This window comes from Chiloscyllium plagiosum, chromosome 37, assembly GCF_004010195.1.
Source record: "Chiloscyllium plagiosum isolate BGI_BamShark_2017 chromosome 37, ASM401019v2, whole genome shotgun sequence".
Taxonomy (NCBI): Eukaryota; Metazoa; Chordata; class Chondrichthyes; order Orectolobiformes; family Hemiscylliidae; genus Chiloscyllium; species Chiloscyllium plagiosum.
The window spans coordinates 23,682,377-23,700,851 of record NC_057746.1 but is presented as its reverse complement, the minus strand read 5'-3'; the positions used below and the strand labels follow the sequence as shown (position 1 = coordinate 23,700,851).

The following is an 18,475-nucleotide window of genomic DNA, read 5'->3' as shown; positions in this document are numbered from 1 at the left end:
AGAGAAAGGAGGGGAGGGTGAGAAAGGGGTGGAAGGTGGAGGGGAGCAAGGGGTGGAGGCTGGAGACGAAAAAGGAGGAAGGCACAATGTTGGAGGAGAGACATGGAGGGGGAAAAAATAGGGATGGGGAAGAGGAGAAATGAGAAGCACTGGTCAGGAAGACCACGGGGAGTTGTTGGCTTAGGGTAATACCTAAAGGAAGGATGAGTTAGGTATTGGGAAAAAACACCACCCTTGGAGTCAGAGTTGTGGTTCAATGACAGTTTGTTGCACAAGGAAATATCGGAGCTCCAGGGAGAGAAAGACACCAACACTGTGGTCAGCTGAGAGTCTTCTCTTGTCCCGGAGCACATGTCAAAACACTTTCATACGTTATGATATAATAGGTGAGTGATGAGGTTATTGTCTCTGTAACATGGTTTGTTTACTGTAAAAATATTGCAGAATCATTTCGATGCAGTCATCGTCAGTTCTCGTGCAGCTTTTGTTGTTAATTTCAGCACGGTCATTGTCAGTTTCAGCGCAGACAGTGTCAGTTTCAATGTCTGCACGGAAGTCTATTGTTCTAATAATGGGCGCTAGTCGCTCTTCCTGAGAAGGACAATTACGGCAGCCCTGTCTATTAGCACTTTGCATTCAGTCCATATCAAACTGTTAGCATTTCTATAAAAGCTGTTTTTAAAAAATGAAACACATTTTCATTGAAACGATAGAATAATATTCTGAGGGAGGGCACCACGACAGATGACAAACTGAGGTTAACCTGTCTAGGGAAATCTGGAACTACCCAGTGTAGTTAAAACAATGAGAGGTCCCCATTTTAAGACAGATCTAGGGAGATGGTGTTCCCTCCTCAGAAGCATTAGACTTTGGACGTTTCTTCCAGAGAATTGGAGGCTAGATCATACAATACAGTCACGGTTGAGGTAGACAGTTGAGGTAGCAAGTTTTAGAGGGCAGAGAGGGTGAAATTGAAGTGTGGAGATAGACTGGGAAGTAGAATTAAGTTCAGACTCAGAGCAGCCACACAGTCTTACTGAATACCCACTGCTGCCCCTATTTCTTACGATTGGGAAAAAAGGTCCTGAGCAGGAATGGAGTCCAAACTGAAGGGCAGTAGATATAAATTCCAAGGTACCTGTTAGTCATTTTCTGGTGAGCTACCAGAGTCAGAGGCCCCAGCAATGTTTCAGGCAAAAATGCCCTTCGTTAACATCAATCCTCCTGCCCCTCAGATGCTACCTGACCTGCTGGGCTTTTCCAGCCCCACTCTCATCTGGACTCTAATCTCCAGCATCTGCAGTATCCTGGAGAGCGCGTGAGAGAGAGAGAGAGAGAGCGCGCGAGAGAGAGAGCGCGCCCCTCAAGCTGTAACAGTGCTCCAGGACAGTTGGTCACTGGGAACAGTAGCCCCAATTAAGGTAATTCTTCAGTGGAAACAGTACTCTCAGATGAAAGCTTCTCTTTACCCAGGTCAATCAGTTCCTAGAGGAAAAAAAACACAAAAAAATGTCATAAAAAAATGTTAGCCATCGACTAAGTTGGACTGTCCCAGAAAACCAGCCTTTCGTGGGCAGAAGCAGACTGAACTTATTCGGTTCCAATCCTGTTCTCCCTTGTCCAGTCTCTTTCTACCCACATCTGTGACTCTTCTGATGCCCAGTGTCCCTGCAACATTTCCCTTCTCATGTCAAGTGTCCAACCTCCCTACCCCTCCAGCCACCACAGCCTTTTAAAAAAAAAAAGAGCAGAAAATCCTCAGGATCTCAACCTTCGGGATTTAATTTTCCTCATCCCTCCCTTTAATGGGCTATCGCTTGTTTTTAAAACTATGACCCCCCCCCCCCCCAAACTTGCTCACGACTCTCCCACAAGGGGAAAACATTTTTTCCCATGTCCATCTTGTCAATAAGCTACTGATGGTTAACATGCAGATGCAGCAAACTGTTAGGAAGGCAAGGGGACTTAAAGTTAAAAAAAAAATCATAACACCAGGTTATAGTCCAACAGGTTTATTTGGAAGCACTAGCTTTCGGAGCACTGCTCCTTCATCTTGCTTCAATTGTATAGAAGCCTGGTTTGACTTCATCTGGAATGCTGCATGCACTTTTGGACTCCAGAAAAGGAAATCATTGGTGCACAGAAAGGCAGCTCACCAGACTTGATCCCCAGATAGCAGGACTGTCCGATGAAGACAGATTGGACAAAGTGGGCCTGGGGTTTCACAGAATGAGGGGACCTCATTGAAACCAACAAAACACTATGGATAGACAGGGCAGACACAAGCACTCTGGTTGGGGAGTCTACAACTAAAGGAGGTATAAATTTAAAATTAAAATTAAAATACAAAAAGGGGAAACCATTTTGGACTAAGAGGAGGAGAAATCTATTTAGAGGGTTGTGAACCTTTGGAATTCTTTGCCACAGGGGGCTATGGTTAGCTCACTTATTGAACGTGTTGTAAAGACAGTGATTGATAGATTTCGGATTGACAGTGGCGTGAAGGATTATGGGATTGGGGCAGGGGAGGGAAAGGGGAAGGAGTAAAAAAGCATTGAAGCATCCAATCAGTCACGACTGTAGTACACAGCAGAGCAGCCCTGTCCAGAAGAATGTCAAGATTAGAGTGGTGCTGGAAAAGCACAGCAGGGCAGGCAGCATCCAAGGAGCAAGAGAGAAACAAAAATTGGACGTTTTGGACAAAAGCCTTTTATCAGGAACGTCTGGATGAATGGCATAATGCTTTTCCAATGTTCCACTATTCATCCAATCTTGTATCTTATGTCAGCAATGTGACATTTAGATATTTCCGTTAAATGATGGACAGAACGTAACAGAGGGGGGAAAAAAAAGAATCCTTTATCTGTGGATCAAACATCACTGCTTGAAATCAGAAGAGTTAAGAGACTTGAAACATTAGCTCACGCTCTCTCCCCCCCATGGATACTGGCTGACCTGCTGTGATCTCCAGCAGGTTTGTGTGTTCATCCTAGCCATGCAAACACACAGGCTCCGCTATCTGTAGGGAGATCCCTATTCTCCCTGAAAATTCCTCATGCAGCAGCAAAACATGTCCATTTCTGACTACAATGAAAGATGTGAAGTCAAGACAAAAGCTCATTTACAGAAAGATTCACAGTGCCATCTGTTTCTAAATTGCCACTTGTATCTGCTACCAATACTTACACCTTTCTCCTGCCCATCCACGTTGTTTGCATCAAGATTTGGAGGTTGATTTCTCGATCTCCTTTTATTCCACTTTGTTACTGTTGACAGTGAACGGATCAGTGAGTAAGTGAAATGAGCAAGGAATTTCAATAAACCATTCTAAAATCAATCCACATGAAAAATATTCCCCAAACTAATTGTCCTTTAACCTTTTCGGTTCGACAGGCTGTGAAATTACCCTCCAAATTCCTCAGCCAAAATAGTAAAAGGAACTTTTCAGAAGCTTCTTAAGTCTTGAACGATCATGTCCTTTGGTCTCAGCTGGACTGGCGATGTTCTAATTGGCAAACAAATGTGCCAGCAAAAGCAGAGAACCAGGTTTGGCAAGAGAAAAAAGGAAACAAGAGCTCATGGACAAAAGTAATAAAGGTATAATCAAGAACTTCAGTCATGAATGGACATTCCACCACACGCTCAATCTGTTACAAAATCACTGTTACATGAAATGGATATCTGAATTCCAGCATTATCCTGGAGACTGTTTCAGCAGTGGAAAGCAGGACTCAATTCAGCCAAATTCGCTGCACACAATTAATAGATTTCATCGTCCTAAATTCAAAATGATTGAGTCATACAGTCACAGCATGGAAACAGACCCTTCTGTCCAACTCAGCCATGCCAACCAGACATCCTAACTTAATCTAGTCCCATTTGCCAGCACTTGGCCCATATCCCACTAAACCCTCCCTATTCATTTACCTCTCCAGATGTCTTTTAAATGCTGTAATTGTACCAGCTGGCACCACTTCCTCTGGCAGCACATTCCATACACGTACCACCCTCGCCGTGAAAATGTTACCCCCTTAGGTCCCTTGAACATCTTTCTGCTCTCACCCCCAAACCTATGCCCCTCTAGTTCCGGACTCCCCATCTCAGGGGGGTGGGGGAAGATTTGTCTGTTCACCTGATCCGTGCCCCTCATGATTTTATAAACCTGTAAGGTCACCCCTCAGCCTCCGACGATCCAGGGAAAAACACCCCCAGCCTATTCAGCCTCTCCCTATAGCTCAAACCCTCCAACCCCAGCAACATTGTTGTGAATAATTTCTGAACCCTTTCGGGTTTCACAACATAGGAAGGAGACCAGAATTGCACACAATGTTCCAAAAGTGACCTAATCAACATCCTGTACAGCTACAACAAGACCTCCCAACTCCTACATTCAATGCCCTGACCAATAAAGGAAAGCATACCAAACACCTTCACAGTTTTATCTACCTGTGACTAATTTGAAGGGACTATGAACCAGCACGCAAAGTGTGTTACCTTTCGAATCCCTCCAGTGTGGGAATAGGTCATTTGGCCCAGCAAGTCCACACCAGCTCTCTGAAGACTAAGCCACCCAGACCCATTCCCCTACCCTACAATTACCCCAGATCAATGCACCTAACCACATTGCTGAACACAATAGGCAATTTAGCATGGCCAATCCACCCTAACCTGCAAGTCTTTGGGTTGGGAGAGGAAACCGGAGCAAACCCACGCAGACATGGGAAGAATGTGCAAAGTCCACAGACAATTGGGGTGGCATGGTGGCTCAGTGGTTAGCACTGCTGCCTCACAGCACCAGGGGCCTGGGTTCGATTCCAGCCTTGGGCGACTGTGCAAACTCCACACAAACAGACTTTGCACATTCTCCCAGCGACTGCGTGGGTTTCCTCCCAAGGTCACAACGATGTGTGGGTCAGGGTGGATTGGCCGTGCTAAATGGCTCATCATGTTAGGAGCATCAGTCAGAGGGAAATGGGTCTGGGTGGGTTACTCTTCAGAGGGTCAGTGTGGACTTGTTGGGCTGAAGGGCCTGTTTCCATACTGTAGGGAGCTCCAGTGTGTCACACAGTCGGGCTGGGAAACGGCAGCCCTTTCAATCATACAAAGTTCCTGTGGCAAATGCAAGAATAAAGAAGTTTGGTGAGAACCTGCCACTCCAGAACTTCTGACACGAACCAGGGCAGTGATACTAGTGACAACAAACCCCAACAAAATTGCTGGAGAAACTTAGCAGGTGTGGTGGTATCTGCAGAGAGAAAGCATTTAGAACAGATAAAGTGTTGTATATGTTAAATGACAGGGGTGTGGGGATTAGCAGAGAGAGAGAGAGAGAGAGAGAGAGAGAGAGAGAGAGAAATCAGGTAGACAGAGGGATGGAGGATAGTGTGCCAGGGAAAAAAACCCAGTCAATAATACCTTCCTCCAGGTTTTTACCCCATCCCCACGCCCTGTCATGACATGGGCTGCTTTTAGCACAACCAACCCATTCTCTCCCACTCAGTCCTTATCTTTTCTTTCTCCCTTGCTTTCAGATATTCATCCCTCCATTTCCACCTACCTACTCACTCCTTTAGCCTCCCCACTCCGATCTTCAGCAGAAAGACCATTCTTAAACTACTCCGTTCGGAAGAAACGTTAACACTGCTTTCTCTCCACACATGCAGCCAGACCTGCTGAGTTTTCCCCAGCAACTTTTGGTTTTATTTCAGATTTCCAGCATCTGCATTTCTTCTATTTTCATCAATCAAGTGAATTTCATACTCTCAGCTCAACTTCTGTTAAATTCAAAGTTGGTCGCTGGATAACTATGGGCTAAATATACAGAGTTTCTCCAGCTAAGCTCCACCAGTGGTCAGGAGTGAGCGGAGTGGAAAATCTGAGTCCCTTGCATCCACACCAATACTTTTGATACAGCCTGCACCCCCCAACTTACGTATAGCGTGAAGTATAAGGGCCAATAGGAAAGCGATTGACACGTAGGCAGCAATAGTAAAGTTTGATCGTAGCTTGGCTGCTAGTTCACATCCTTTATCTGTAATATAAATCAAAAATCAATCAATCAATCATTGTTAAAAATATCCAAAACACAGTTAGAATTAGCCCAATTTGATGAAACAAATTCTGTGGCTTTATGCAGCACACAATGTATTTGGAATGTTTGAATGGGAATGCTGCCAACTAGTAGCGTTAACAGGAATAGGATCCATTATCCAAAACACATGATCAAACCATGCATCATTAACCTGATGCCAGAACAGAAAGTAGGTTAATTCAAATTCACTTGGATCACAGATTAGATTAGATTAGATTAGATTCCCTACAACATGGAAACAGGCCCTTCAGCCCAACCCGACCCTCCGAAGAGTAACGCACCCAGACCCATTCCCCCTCTGACTAATGCACCTAACATTATGGACAATTTAGCACGGCCAATTCACCTGACTTGCACATCTTTGGACTGTGGGAGGAAACCCACGCAGACACGGGGTGAATGTGCAAACTCTACACAGGCAAGCAGTCACCAGAGGGTAGAATCGAACCTGGGACCCTGGTGCTATGGGGCAGCAGTGCTAACCACTGAGCCACTGTGCCATGCATAGAAACAAACACCAGATAATCACAGGCTCTAGTCTTGGTGTCTTTCAATTCAAATATTTTCCCCAAATGTCTTTGTTGCCAGTCTGTCTTATAGAAGTGTTAACCTCAGTGAAAGTGTAGAAGGTCCACAGCACACTTCAACTTAACCAATCCACGCTTTTATTCTCAAAAGTGTCAAAAAAACAAATTCCCAAATTGTAAACAGTTAAGGGAAACCCACTCGTCACCCTCCTGCTAATCTAATACTGCACTGAATTGAAATACGGAGGTGACACTGTCCAGCACAGCCAACTGACCATTCCTTTGCAGTCTCCACCCTGGCCTCCAGGGGTCACTCAGATGGCGTTTCTCTCTGCAGTTATACAACAGAGATTCAGTCATGCTCCATTTTATCCCTGATTATCTTGTCGGCTTCTTCCAATCAGGGACCTCTGCATTGTTACTAAGTGCTGGATCCTCCAATCAAGTACCAAGACTGCATTCCTTATTTGGTGCAGGCAGCAGGCACCGAGCACATGACCGTTACCAGGTTCACCTCTTCACACATGTTCAAGCTGCAGTAACCCACAGGTTCTGTGTCAGAGTTTTAAACCACTACCTGCGTCAGAGTTTTTAAACCACTTAGTGCCCTGGCCAACATCCTTTCCAACAGGAGCTCAAAAAAGGTTGAAATGCCAACTTGGTCCCCAGCTGAACTGTCCACTGAGTGGGCCAGGGTCAATAAAGCATTGTGCTTTCCTCCTGGATAAGAGACACCAGCTCTGTAAAGGGCCTCTATACTCAAAGGTATTCCACACTGCTGATCCTAATATTCATGCTGAATGATCCACGATTAATTCACAAGAGAAAGGTTGAAAAGCAGAAATTGGAATGACAAGTCCTCAGTCCCCTCTGAATTTAGTTTAGGAATTCCAGAATGGCAGCCCCTTTCTCTCAAAGTGATACGGGTCTGGGTGGGTTACCCTTTGGAGGGCCAGTGTGGACTGGTGGGCCTGTATCCACACTGTAGGGAATCTAATCAGTTTCCGATGAGATATGTTACTTTCCGAACTGATGATTTGTTAGCTATAAATTTTAAACATTGCAAACTCACCGCCTGGTGAAGTGACTTCCGCAATCAAGGATACGGTCAGACACAACACAGCGATCTCACCTGACGTGGCCAACAGACCCAGAACTGTCAAAATGCAAGCTGGTAACAAATAAAACAGAATTACACCATAACACTCTTGGCTGACAGAGGCACTCAAATCCTGCTGTCTGCAGTGCAGCTGACAAATGCATTTGGTTAAAAAAAGGTTAGAGAAGGTTTTGCTGATCCAGTGCTTGGGATTATGGGATTGCCTGGATTTGGTGACTACATGAAGGTTGGAGAGGGAGGGGGAAGCACACCTCCTTGCCAATCTGCTGAATGTTTAATCTGTTTAATTTTTAAATTAATAAATAAGTGAAGGATGCCATAAAAAAGGTGGAAATCTAAAACAAATCACAGAAAATGCAGCAGGTCTGGTGGATTCTATGGAGAGAGAACCAGAGTTAATATTTTGAGTCGGGTATGACTCTTCCTTAGATCAGAAGAGGAGTTATGAATAGGAACAGGAGTAGGCCATTCAGCCCCTCAAACCTGTCCCACCATTCAATAGGATTGTGGCTGATCGGACATTCCTTACTTCCACTGTCGTGCCTGTTCCACATAACCCTTGATTCCACTATTAATTGAGAATCTATTTCAGCCTTAAATTAACATGAAGACTGTCCCCCACAGCTTTCTGTGGCAAGGAGTTCGAAAGATCTGCTGAGTTTCTCCAGCATTTTCAGTGTGCGCCCCTGGTTCCCCACTGTAGCCATCCCAGGAGCAGGACCATCTACTGCACTATTCTCCTTTACTGGTTCTGTGGTCCCTCTGTAGGTTCAGCCCTGGCTCAATTAATACCAGCCTCACTTCAAAAGGCCAGGGGATAAGGTGTTCAACCTCACTTGTTACACTGGAGCACATAACTGAGGGTGGCAAGTCAGTGCAACTTTGAGGGTGTGAGGGACTGTCAGGAGGTGCGGTCGTTATAAACCCAATCCAAAACAAAAATATTGTTTATAAAGGAGCCCGTGGAAGGGGAGCGGTCCCAGTTTTCTGGCCAACAATGATCCTTTAAAACATCCACCAAATGGACCATGTAATTTAACTCATTGATAGGTGTGTATGCTGCTGTAGGTGGGTCTGCAAGAGCTGGATTACTCAGCACTAGGTCAATCTGAACTGCCGGATAACTCTCCGTTGGTTCAAGTCACATCGGACACAAAAGACGACAACTGTTGTTAGAACAGGGAACAGGCCCTTCAGCCCATCAAGACTGTAGCAGCACAGGGCACCTTTCTGAACCAAAAACCATTTCTCTCTCTGCTGTCCGTCTCTCTATTTAATCAGAGAAGATGCCTCAAGTGTTGCTATTGTATCCACCTCCTTTGGCAGCACATTCCAGGCACTTGCCATCTTCTGTGTAAAAGGAGATATGCCTCTCATCTCACCTTTAAACTTACCCTCTTAACCTAGACCTACATCCTCTAGTAACGGACATTTCTACCCTGGGGAAAGGACTCAGACTCTTCATTCTATAAAGTCTCAGTTTTGCAAGCTTTTATCAGGTCACCTCTCATCCTTTAACGTTCATGTGAGTTTCTCAAATCTCTCCTCATGGCTAATAGCCTCTAAACTAGGCAACATCCTGGTAAACCATTTCTATGTTGTCTCCAAAGCTTCCATATCCTTCTGATGGTACAATATCCTTTATTGCCACATGAACCCGAGTACAGTGAATAGTTTTAACAAGGGCTGCCTTTAATGGTTTACTGGTGCCAGAGTTCCTCAGATGAGTGTACTGGACCCAACCATCTTCAGATTACTCAAACAACTTTGCTGATGACTGCACAAGGTTCAGTATTGCTTCAATATTTGAGACTTTAGGAGTAATCTGTGCAGCACACATGGCAAGAGTTGGACAACATGACCACCTTCAACCAGAGACAGAGACAGAATCTAATCATTGAGCCTTGATGTTCAATGGCATTACAATCATTGAATCTCCCACTGTCAACATCCTGTGGGTTACAATATACCAGAATGGAGCAGGACAAGCTACATAAATACTGTAGCTACAAGAATAGGTTGGGAAAAACCAGCCTCCTGACTCCCTGAAGCCTGCCCACCACCTACAAGGCCCCAAGTCAGGAGTGTGATGGAATACTCCCCACTTGCCTGGATAGGTGCAGCTCCAACAACACAAGTAACTCAACACCATCCAGGACAAAGCAGCCCATTTGGTTGGCCACCCTGCAGCGCAGGGTGTACCATTTACAAGAGACTGCAGCAACTCACCAAGGCTCCTGTAACAGCATCCTCCAAAACACACTACCTCCATCATCATCATCATCGAGGACAACAGCAGCAGATACATGGGAACACCAAGGTCAGCAAGACCCAATTCCCTCTCACCTCCATCACAGCCCAACACCCACCACCTCAGCCCACCTCACCCCCAGTCCTGAAAGCATTTTCTGTCTTTGTTTTAAATTTCCAGCATTGTGATTTGTTTTTATTCTATAACTTTTGATTTATTCATGAACTTCATTTATTCTCAGACTGCTCTCATTCATGTTTATGAAGTATAGAACAGGAAGAGGCCTTTGGCACTCCGTGGCACCAAATTAAACTAATCCCTTCTGCCTGCCCTTGTTCCATATCCCACCATTCATTGCATTTTCATGTGCTTTCCTCCAATCCCCTTAAACACCCCTAATAGATCTGCCTCCACCACCACCCCAGCAGTGTGTTCCAGACTCCGACCACTAAAAGTCTTAACCCACACATCACCTTTGAACTTTTCCCCTCTAACCTCAAATGCATGCCCCCTAGTCTTAGGCATTCCAACTCTGGGAAAACTATTCTGACAGTCGACCACTGGGGACTTTACACCTTGACCAGTGATTATCTAGTTGACTGGAGCTTGCAACACAGAGACTCTTGTTGGTCCAAAGAGGCTGAAAATGGTAATATCTCCAATCCTTGGAAATGGTGAGGAATGGTCAGTACTGTACTGAGGACAGACAGGAGAGCTCCCCACCAGAGTGTAATTGAAGCATTATTAGCAGCTTGATGCTCAAGAGACAGAGACAGAATTATATAGACCAAACTAACCAATGATTCAAAAGAAGAAATGTCATATCAATGTTCCATTCTGAACCTATTGTGGCCTGCAATCAAGCATACGGCATGGAATACCTCGGGTAGACAATGATCAGAAAGTGGAGTGTAGAAATGGGTGCGGTGGTCTGCTTTCTAACCATAAAATGGGTGCTTTTTATACCAATTTCTGGGTACTTGGTCCTGCACCCAATCTACTTCTGCTTTGGTAATGATGCACGTATCCTCTGATCTTAGTTTTGCAGTGAAGCCTAGCAGCAATTTAAACAAACGAAAAAGGAGACCCAGCACCTACTTCAGGACCATTCTGTGATATACAAGATAGAGGAGGGTATAAGTGAATCTCCATCGCGTCTTCCTGACTCAGAGTGACAGCTTAAGCAACAGCAGGGACTGGGTATCTCCTTGGGATCCACAGTGAACCCTCTACCATCTTCACTCAGTCCATCAAAAAAAATTCCAAAAGAAGGAAAAAAAAAGTCACCCAAAAAGCAGCAAGTCTAAATTTCAATCACTACATCAAACAGGTTCCTTGATCACCCTCTCAATTTACATCCCCCAACAGGTCAACAGTGTTTGTGTTTAGGCAGTATAACAGAAGCGTGTAATGCATGGCTGAACTTACTTTTACTCTTCAAAGTATCCTTGAACCTACTAAAAGATGCCATTATCAATAACACAGTCAGGACTAGCAGCAGACACAAAACTACAAACATCACCAGCACGATTGTAGACGTTTCTGTTGAATAGATTAAAACCACATACACAATTACACTTTCATAGATTAAAGAACAAATACCATTGCTGGTTATTTCACTATGTAACAGTAATATCCAGCATATAATGAAAGGGATTTTACAATCACAGAGGGTCATGCAGGAGGTGTAATATTTGGGCTTTCAGAGTGGGATTATTACAATAGGAAATTAAGATGTTAAGGTCTGATTTTAAGATCTTTGTAAGTACGCTAAAGGACCAATAGCACGTTTCCAAACTTAGGTGAACAAGTCTATAGTAAAAGCGACTTTTTTTAAATAAAAAAAAAATGCCAGACCTCAATTTGAGGAATGTATGGAATTTAAATTGCCAGTTTGGCAAAGTGATGTTAGAACTCTTTGCCCACTTACATCTTCAACTGGACTTTAACCAGATACAATTATATTTCTACAATGCAGAAACTCAGAGCAAAGAAACAGAAGCGTATACAATACCTCCAAAAGCGATCCAATACGCAAACAGTGCGATAAGAAACACATACACCAGGATTTGTAACCCATATTTGAGAAAGGGGAGACCTAGAGTAATAAGCACATTCATAAATCAACATAAGGAAATAATCTTCACATTCAAATCACTCACTCCATACAATACAGCACAGTGTAAACAATGCCGGTGTCATTTTACAAGTTTCACATTGTTTCTCAGGTTATTAAGATATGACATTTTTAAACTTTTGACACCAAACTCTGGTAAAGGTGTTCTTACATTTTTCAGCATTGGAGCTGAAAGCAATTCTGCAGGTAATGATGGAAGTGGTAACAACAGCAGGAGCAACAGCAATAGACAATCCCTTTGTGAGATAATAACGTTGTAAAAGACCTGAGGAGATAGAGAAAATTTTAAACTTATGACAACATATTCAAAGCTATCTCTAAAGTGATGCTTTTTCTTCAAAAGTACATTTAGCAAGAGAAAGTCTGGAGCGTTTGAAATAGGACTTTTTTGCACTTAGCATCCAATGCAATATTTGATTGTCTCTCCCTCTCCCCTCACTGACTCCTTCAAGATGAAATATGATGCACTTAAAAAGGCAGTGTATGATACCCAGTACCAGTAATATACCTCAACTGCAAGACCAGAACCATATTATACAGAATCAGTGTTCTGTTTTCAACAGTACGTTATCTGTCTGATAGACAGAGAACTTAACTGAGATTTTCCAGGTAAATGTTACGAGTCTACATGAGGAAATTGGACACTATCAGTTTGGTTAAAAACAATGACTGCAGATGCTGGAAACCAGATTCTGGAGTGGTGCTGGAAGAGCACAGCAATTCAGGCAGCATCCGAGGACAGGCAATTGTGCTATCCCACCCTATGCACATTTTCAAATCAGGAGAAAGGCAATGTTGTTATTTTCTGATTAATATCTTTAGTCACGCTGAGGGCAAGTGAAACTAAAACAAATTGTTGGGAGAAACCCAGCAGGTCAGGCAGCATCTTTGGAAGGAAAGCAGTGAACGTTTCCAAGTCGTGTGACCCTTCTCCAGAGCTTCAGGTCGCTGGGCTCAAAACTTCTCTCCACATAAAGTTGCCAGATCTGCCGAGTTTCTCCAGCAACTGCAGCTCCTGGTTTTGTTTTCGAGGGCAATGGATTTGACCGATGACTTGACTCACCAAAACCGTCAACAGAATATGAAGTGGTATTCTTGCTAACTGGGTTTTCCACAGAACAAAAGTAGATTCTGCAGTCTGATCTGCTGACTTCAGAAATGATCAACGTGCTGTTGTTATCCCTCAGCTGATAGTGTTGGCCACTCTCTATCACGTCAGAGTCCGTCCGCCACAGAATGGAACTTGGTCTCCCCGAAGACACTTGACAGGTCAGTTCGATGGTGGCATTAACAGATTTGGAAATGATCACTGGTTCTGACAGTGGCTCTGTGGGAGAGAATAAAATGGACAAACACATCTGAGCACGAGGACGAGGACATCATTGCTTGAAGGAGCTCTCTCCTTCACAGGTTTAGCAGAACAACATCAACCAAGAGCTGAATTTCCTGATGCATAACCCCATCATAAGGTCTGTCCACCTCCAAAGCCACCCAGCTCCATACCCTACTGCATCAAAGAAAATAAGAGATAGGAGTAGGCCATTCAGCCCTTCAAGCCTGCTCTGCCATTCAACAAGATCACGGCTGATCTAACCAAGGCCTCAACTCTTCACCAATAGCCGTATCAACTGAATTTGCAAGATGGAGAACATTAGATTTTCCTGTTGTGGGATGGAATTTGGAGCTAAGTCACAAAGGGGCAAGTGGAGGCAAGGGATAGACCATGATTAGAAAGGCGAAACAGGCTCGAGGGGCTGAAAGGCCACATTTGTGTCCCAGTACAAACACTTCATGAATGATTAGCTACTTGAGATCTCAGTTTCAAAGCAATGAAAAATTGGAAACACTCACCAATAAGTCTTAAATTTACACTCGTTTTCCAATTTCCATCCACAGCAAAGGTATAAACCCCTTGGTCACGGGGTTGGGGGTTCTTTAACAATAGAGACCCATTCGATGGATTATAATCCAAACGGAATTGGAATTGTTTACTTGGTTGTACTTTGTAATAGCCTGGTACGTAATCCACAATATTAATCACACTCCCCGTGCCGCCATCGAACGCCCATACAATACCATGGTGGGTCAGATCATCTGTGTATTCAGGGTCCAGTAAAATGGATGAACCTCGGACACCAAACACTTCTTTCCTTCCAGCTGATTAAAATAAAAAACAATATATTTAATCATTTAAGCTATTACAATTCACAATCAATCAATGCAAGTTCAAAGTTATGAAGAAACAGCAATAAATATGACAGAGGATCCATCCACCATCTTTCACCTGAACAAAGCAGCAGAAGGATAGGAGTCTAGGACCAAAGAGCAGGATTAGGCTATTTTGTCCATCTAGAATCAGAATCCCGAGTGTGGGAACAGGCCTTTCGGCCCAACAGGTCCGCACCGACCCTTCGAAGTGTATCCCCACCCAAACCTATTCCCCATGACTCTACATTTACCCCTGACTAATGCACCTAACCTATGCATCCCATGGCCAATTCACCTGACCTGCACATCTTTGGAAACCCACGCAGGCACGGGGAGAATGTGCAAACTCCACACAGACAAAATCTCCTGAGGCTGGAATCAAACCCGGGTCCCTAGTGCTGTGAGGCAGCAGTGCTAACCACTGAGCCACCATGCCACCCCAATCTAGCCTGCTCCACCTCTCAACTGAATTTGATTTATGGTCTCAAGGATAATTACCAGTCTGCACCCCCAGGCCCTCAATCTCAACAGGGATTGAGACGTTATTTGTAAAAAATATTGCAAAAACCCACAAATTCATATTATTTGCAGGAGTTCAGTTTAAAAGCCACATTCAGTATTGCGCGCAGGAAGAATACAATACTGTTTTATGGGGAGATTGGGATGTGACTTGTAGAAGCTTATAAAATCATGCGGGATATAGACGGCATTAATGGTTAAGTGTATTTTTTTCCCTAGGATTGGGGATTTCAAAATGAGTGGTCATTTTTTTTTTAAACGGAGAGGACAGAAGTGTAAAAGATGGCATTAAGGCATTTTTTTTAAAACAAAATGGAGAGTGGTTCCTGTCTGGAATGAACTGCCTGCAAAAGTGGACGTGGGTGCAATCAAAAGCCATTTGGATAAGTACATGAAAAGGTTTGGAGGGATATGGGCCAGGAGCAGGTAAGGTGGGACTAGTTTAGTTTGGGATGACGGTGGGCATGGGCTGGTTGGCTTCTCTACCGCTCACGAAAATAAAAGAACTCGTCAGATCAATTTGATTTAAAAAAGGTCGAGTGCAGCTTTCGTATGTCCTAAGTGCCGCTGCATCTGTCTCCCCCCCACCCCCACCATCCGCAGAAGTCGAGAGATACTCCCGCCTGTCAGCCCATAACCCAACACCCCACCTCCCCTAACCAGACCAGGGTCTGCTTAAACATTCTGCAACACACAGCCCAGGAATTCCGCTCGGTGCAAGTTCAGAGAGTAACCCCCCCCCAGCACCCCCTCACCGGCCGCACGGAAGATCAGCAGGCTGAAAGACACCAGCAGAACTTTCAGGACCAATTGATCATTCATCTGGACGGAGGAATCCCGCTCAGACTCCAAACCGAAGTAGGCCGCGATGCCTGGGGATTTAAACACCGAGCAGCTGATACCAGAAAGTGTTGGAAATCCCCAGCGGAAGCAGCCAATTGCACCAAGTCCCGCTACCAAACTTTTGTTGTTTGAACGCCTTGCTGCTGCTGCTGCTGCTGTTGTTGTTGTTATTACGAGATTATTAAATAACCCAGAGCTGGCTCAGGTCAACTCTAGAAGTGACGTTCCCACATATCACGTAAATATTGTAACAAAAATCAGCTTTTTGTCCTTTGTCTTTCATCTCCAGTCTCCAGCCCCGAGCCTTTCGCTGGTTCGCTTTTATTTATCTCGCATATGACGCTCACTGCAAATCAAACCCCGCCCTTATTAAAGGGCTCAAAAACCACATACATTAATGTAGAACTCTGAGCTCAAAAACCACTACATTCATGTAAAACTCTGAGCTCAAAAACCACTACATTCATGTAAAACTCACTTTTTAGATTAGATTTAGTTATCTCACTTTTTAGATTAGAATCAATCTAAACATCAGGTCATAGACAGAGGACACAGGGGGCTAATACCTTCAACATATTGTCTAGCTATCATCATTGTTAACAGCTAACCCGAAAATGCAACTTTTTAAAAAATGGGTTTTGTGATTTAACATGAAAGAAGTGAAACTATCACTGTATTCTAACAGATGAAAGGCTTAACAGACAATCAATTTTTCAATGTATAATTTCAGTTACATCACACTGCAAATTTTTGCTATAAATTCTGTGTTACGATCGAGCCCTCCACAATCACCTGATGAAGGAGCATTGCTCCAAAAGCTAGTGTGCTTCCAATTAATCCTGTTGGACTCTCACCTGGTGTTGTGTGATTTTTAACTTATTAAAGGATTGGACACTCTGGAGGCAGGAAACATGTTTCCGCTGATGGGTGAGTGCCGAACCACAGGATCAGCTTAAAAATACGGGGTAGACCATTTAGGACAGAGCTCAGGAGAAACTTTTTCACCCAGAGAGTGGTGGCTGTGAGGAATGCTGTGCCCCAGAGGGCAGTGGAGGCCCACTCTCTGGATTCATTTAAGAAAAAGAGTTGGATAGAACTCTCGAGGATTGTGGAATCAAGGGTTATGGAGATAAGGCAGGAACAGGATACTGATTAAGGAATGATCAGCCATGATCATATTGAATGGTGGTGCAGGCTCGAAGGGCAGAATGGCCTACTCCTGCACCTATTGTCTAAACACATCGGGAGTCGATGACGACTGGGCCTGAACAAGCTGGTGAAATTAATCCCTGCCTCTTGTTTATTTTTAGCTTCCCCCTACAGTATGGAATCAGGTCCTTCGGCCCAAGAAGTCCACACCGACCCTCCTAAGAGTAACCCACCCAGACCCATTCCCTATATTTGCCCCTGACTAATGCACCCAGACCTATTCCCTATATTTGCCCCTGACTAATGCACCCAGACCCATTCCCTATATTTGCCCCTGATTAATGCACCCAGACCTATTCCCTACATTTGCCCCTGAGTAATGCACCCAGACCCGTTTCTCTCTATTTACCCCTGAGTAATGCACCCAGACCCTATTCCCCTACATTTACGCCTGATTAATGCACCCAGACCCATTCCCATACATTTATCCTGGACTAATGCACCCAGACCCCATTCCCCTCCATTTACCCTGGACTAATGCACCCAGACCCCATTCTCCTACATTTACCCATGACTAATGCACCCAGACCCCATTCTCCTACATTTACCCCTGACTAATGCACCCAGAACCCATTCTCCTACATTTACCACTGACTAATGCACCCAGACACATTCCCCTACATTTACCCATGACTAATGCACCCAGACCCCATTCTCCTACATTTACCCCTGACTAATGCACCCAGAACCCATTCTCCTACATTTACCACTGACTAATGCACCCAGACACATTCTCCTACATTTACCCCTGACTAATGCACCCAGACCACATTCTCCTACATTTACTCTGGACTAATACACCCAGACCCCATTCCCCTACATTTACCCCGGACTAATGCACCCAGACCACATTCTCCTAGATTTACCCCTGACTAATGTGCCCAGACCAATTCCCCTACATTTGCCACTGACTAATGCATCCAGACCTCATTCCCCTACAATTACGCCTGATTAATGCACCCAGACCCATTCCCGTACATTTATCCTGGACTAATGCACCCAGACCACATTCCCCTCCATTTACCCCGGACTAATGCACCCAGACCCCATTCCCCTACATTTACCACTGACTAATGCACCCAGACCCCATTCTCCTACATTTACTCTGGACTAATGCACTCAGACCACATTCTCCTACATTTATCCCTGACTAATGCACCCAGACCCCATTCTCCTACATTTACTCTGGACTAATGCACCCAGACCACATTCTCCTACATTTACCCCTGACTAATGCGCCCAGACCCATTCCCCTATATTTACCCCTGACTAATGCACCCAGACCACATTCCCCTACATTTACCACTGACTAATGCACCCAGACACATTCTCCTACATTTACCCCAGACTAATGCACCTAGCCCACATTCCCCTACATTTACCACTGACTAATACACCCAGACCCATTCTCCTACATTTACCCCAGACTAATGCACCTAGCCCACATTCCCCTACATTTACCACTGACTAATACACCCAGACCCATTCCCCTACAATTACCCCTGATTAATGCACCTAACACTTCGGGCAATTTAGCATGGCCAATTCACCTAACCTGCACATCTTTGGA

The 18,475-nt window shown here is 44.4% G+C and overlaps 1 protein-coding gene across 1 annotated transcript; it reads right to left on the bottom strand.

Annotated features, from left to right (window-relative positions):
* Positions 1-6: 6 nt before the first annotated feature.
* Positions 7-16,062, bottom strand: LOC122541381. Its single transcript, XM_043678104.1, has 10 exons — positions 15,609-16,062; positions 13,978-14,283; positions 13,190-13,453; positions 12,278-12,391; positions 12,004-12,087; positions 11,418-11,531; positions 7,691-7,789; positions 5,933-6,031; positions 3,187-3,266; positions 7-1,485 (listed from the first exon to the last, which is right to left on the bottom strand). Exons 1-10 carry the CDS (start codon positions 15,673-15,675, stop codon positions 1,417-1,419), a joined length of 1,296 nt encoding a protein of 431 aa, XP_043534039.1. The 5' UTR covers positions 15,676-16,062; the 3' UTR covers positions 7-1,416.
* Positions 16,063-18,475: the final 2,413 nt, after the last annotated feature.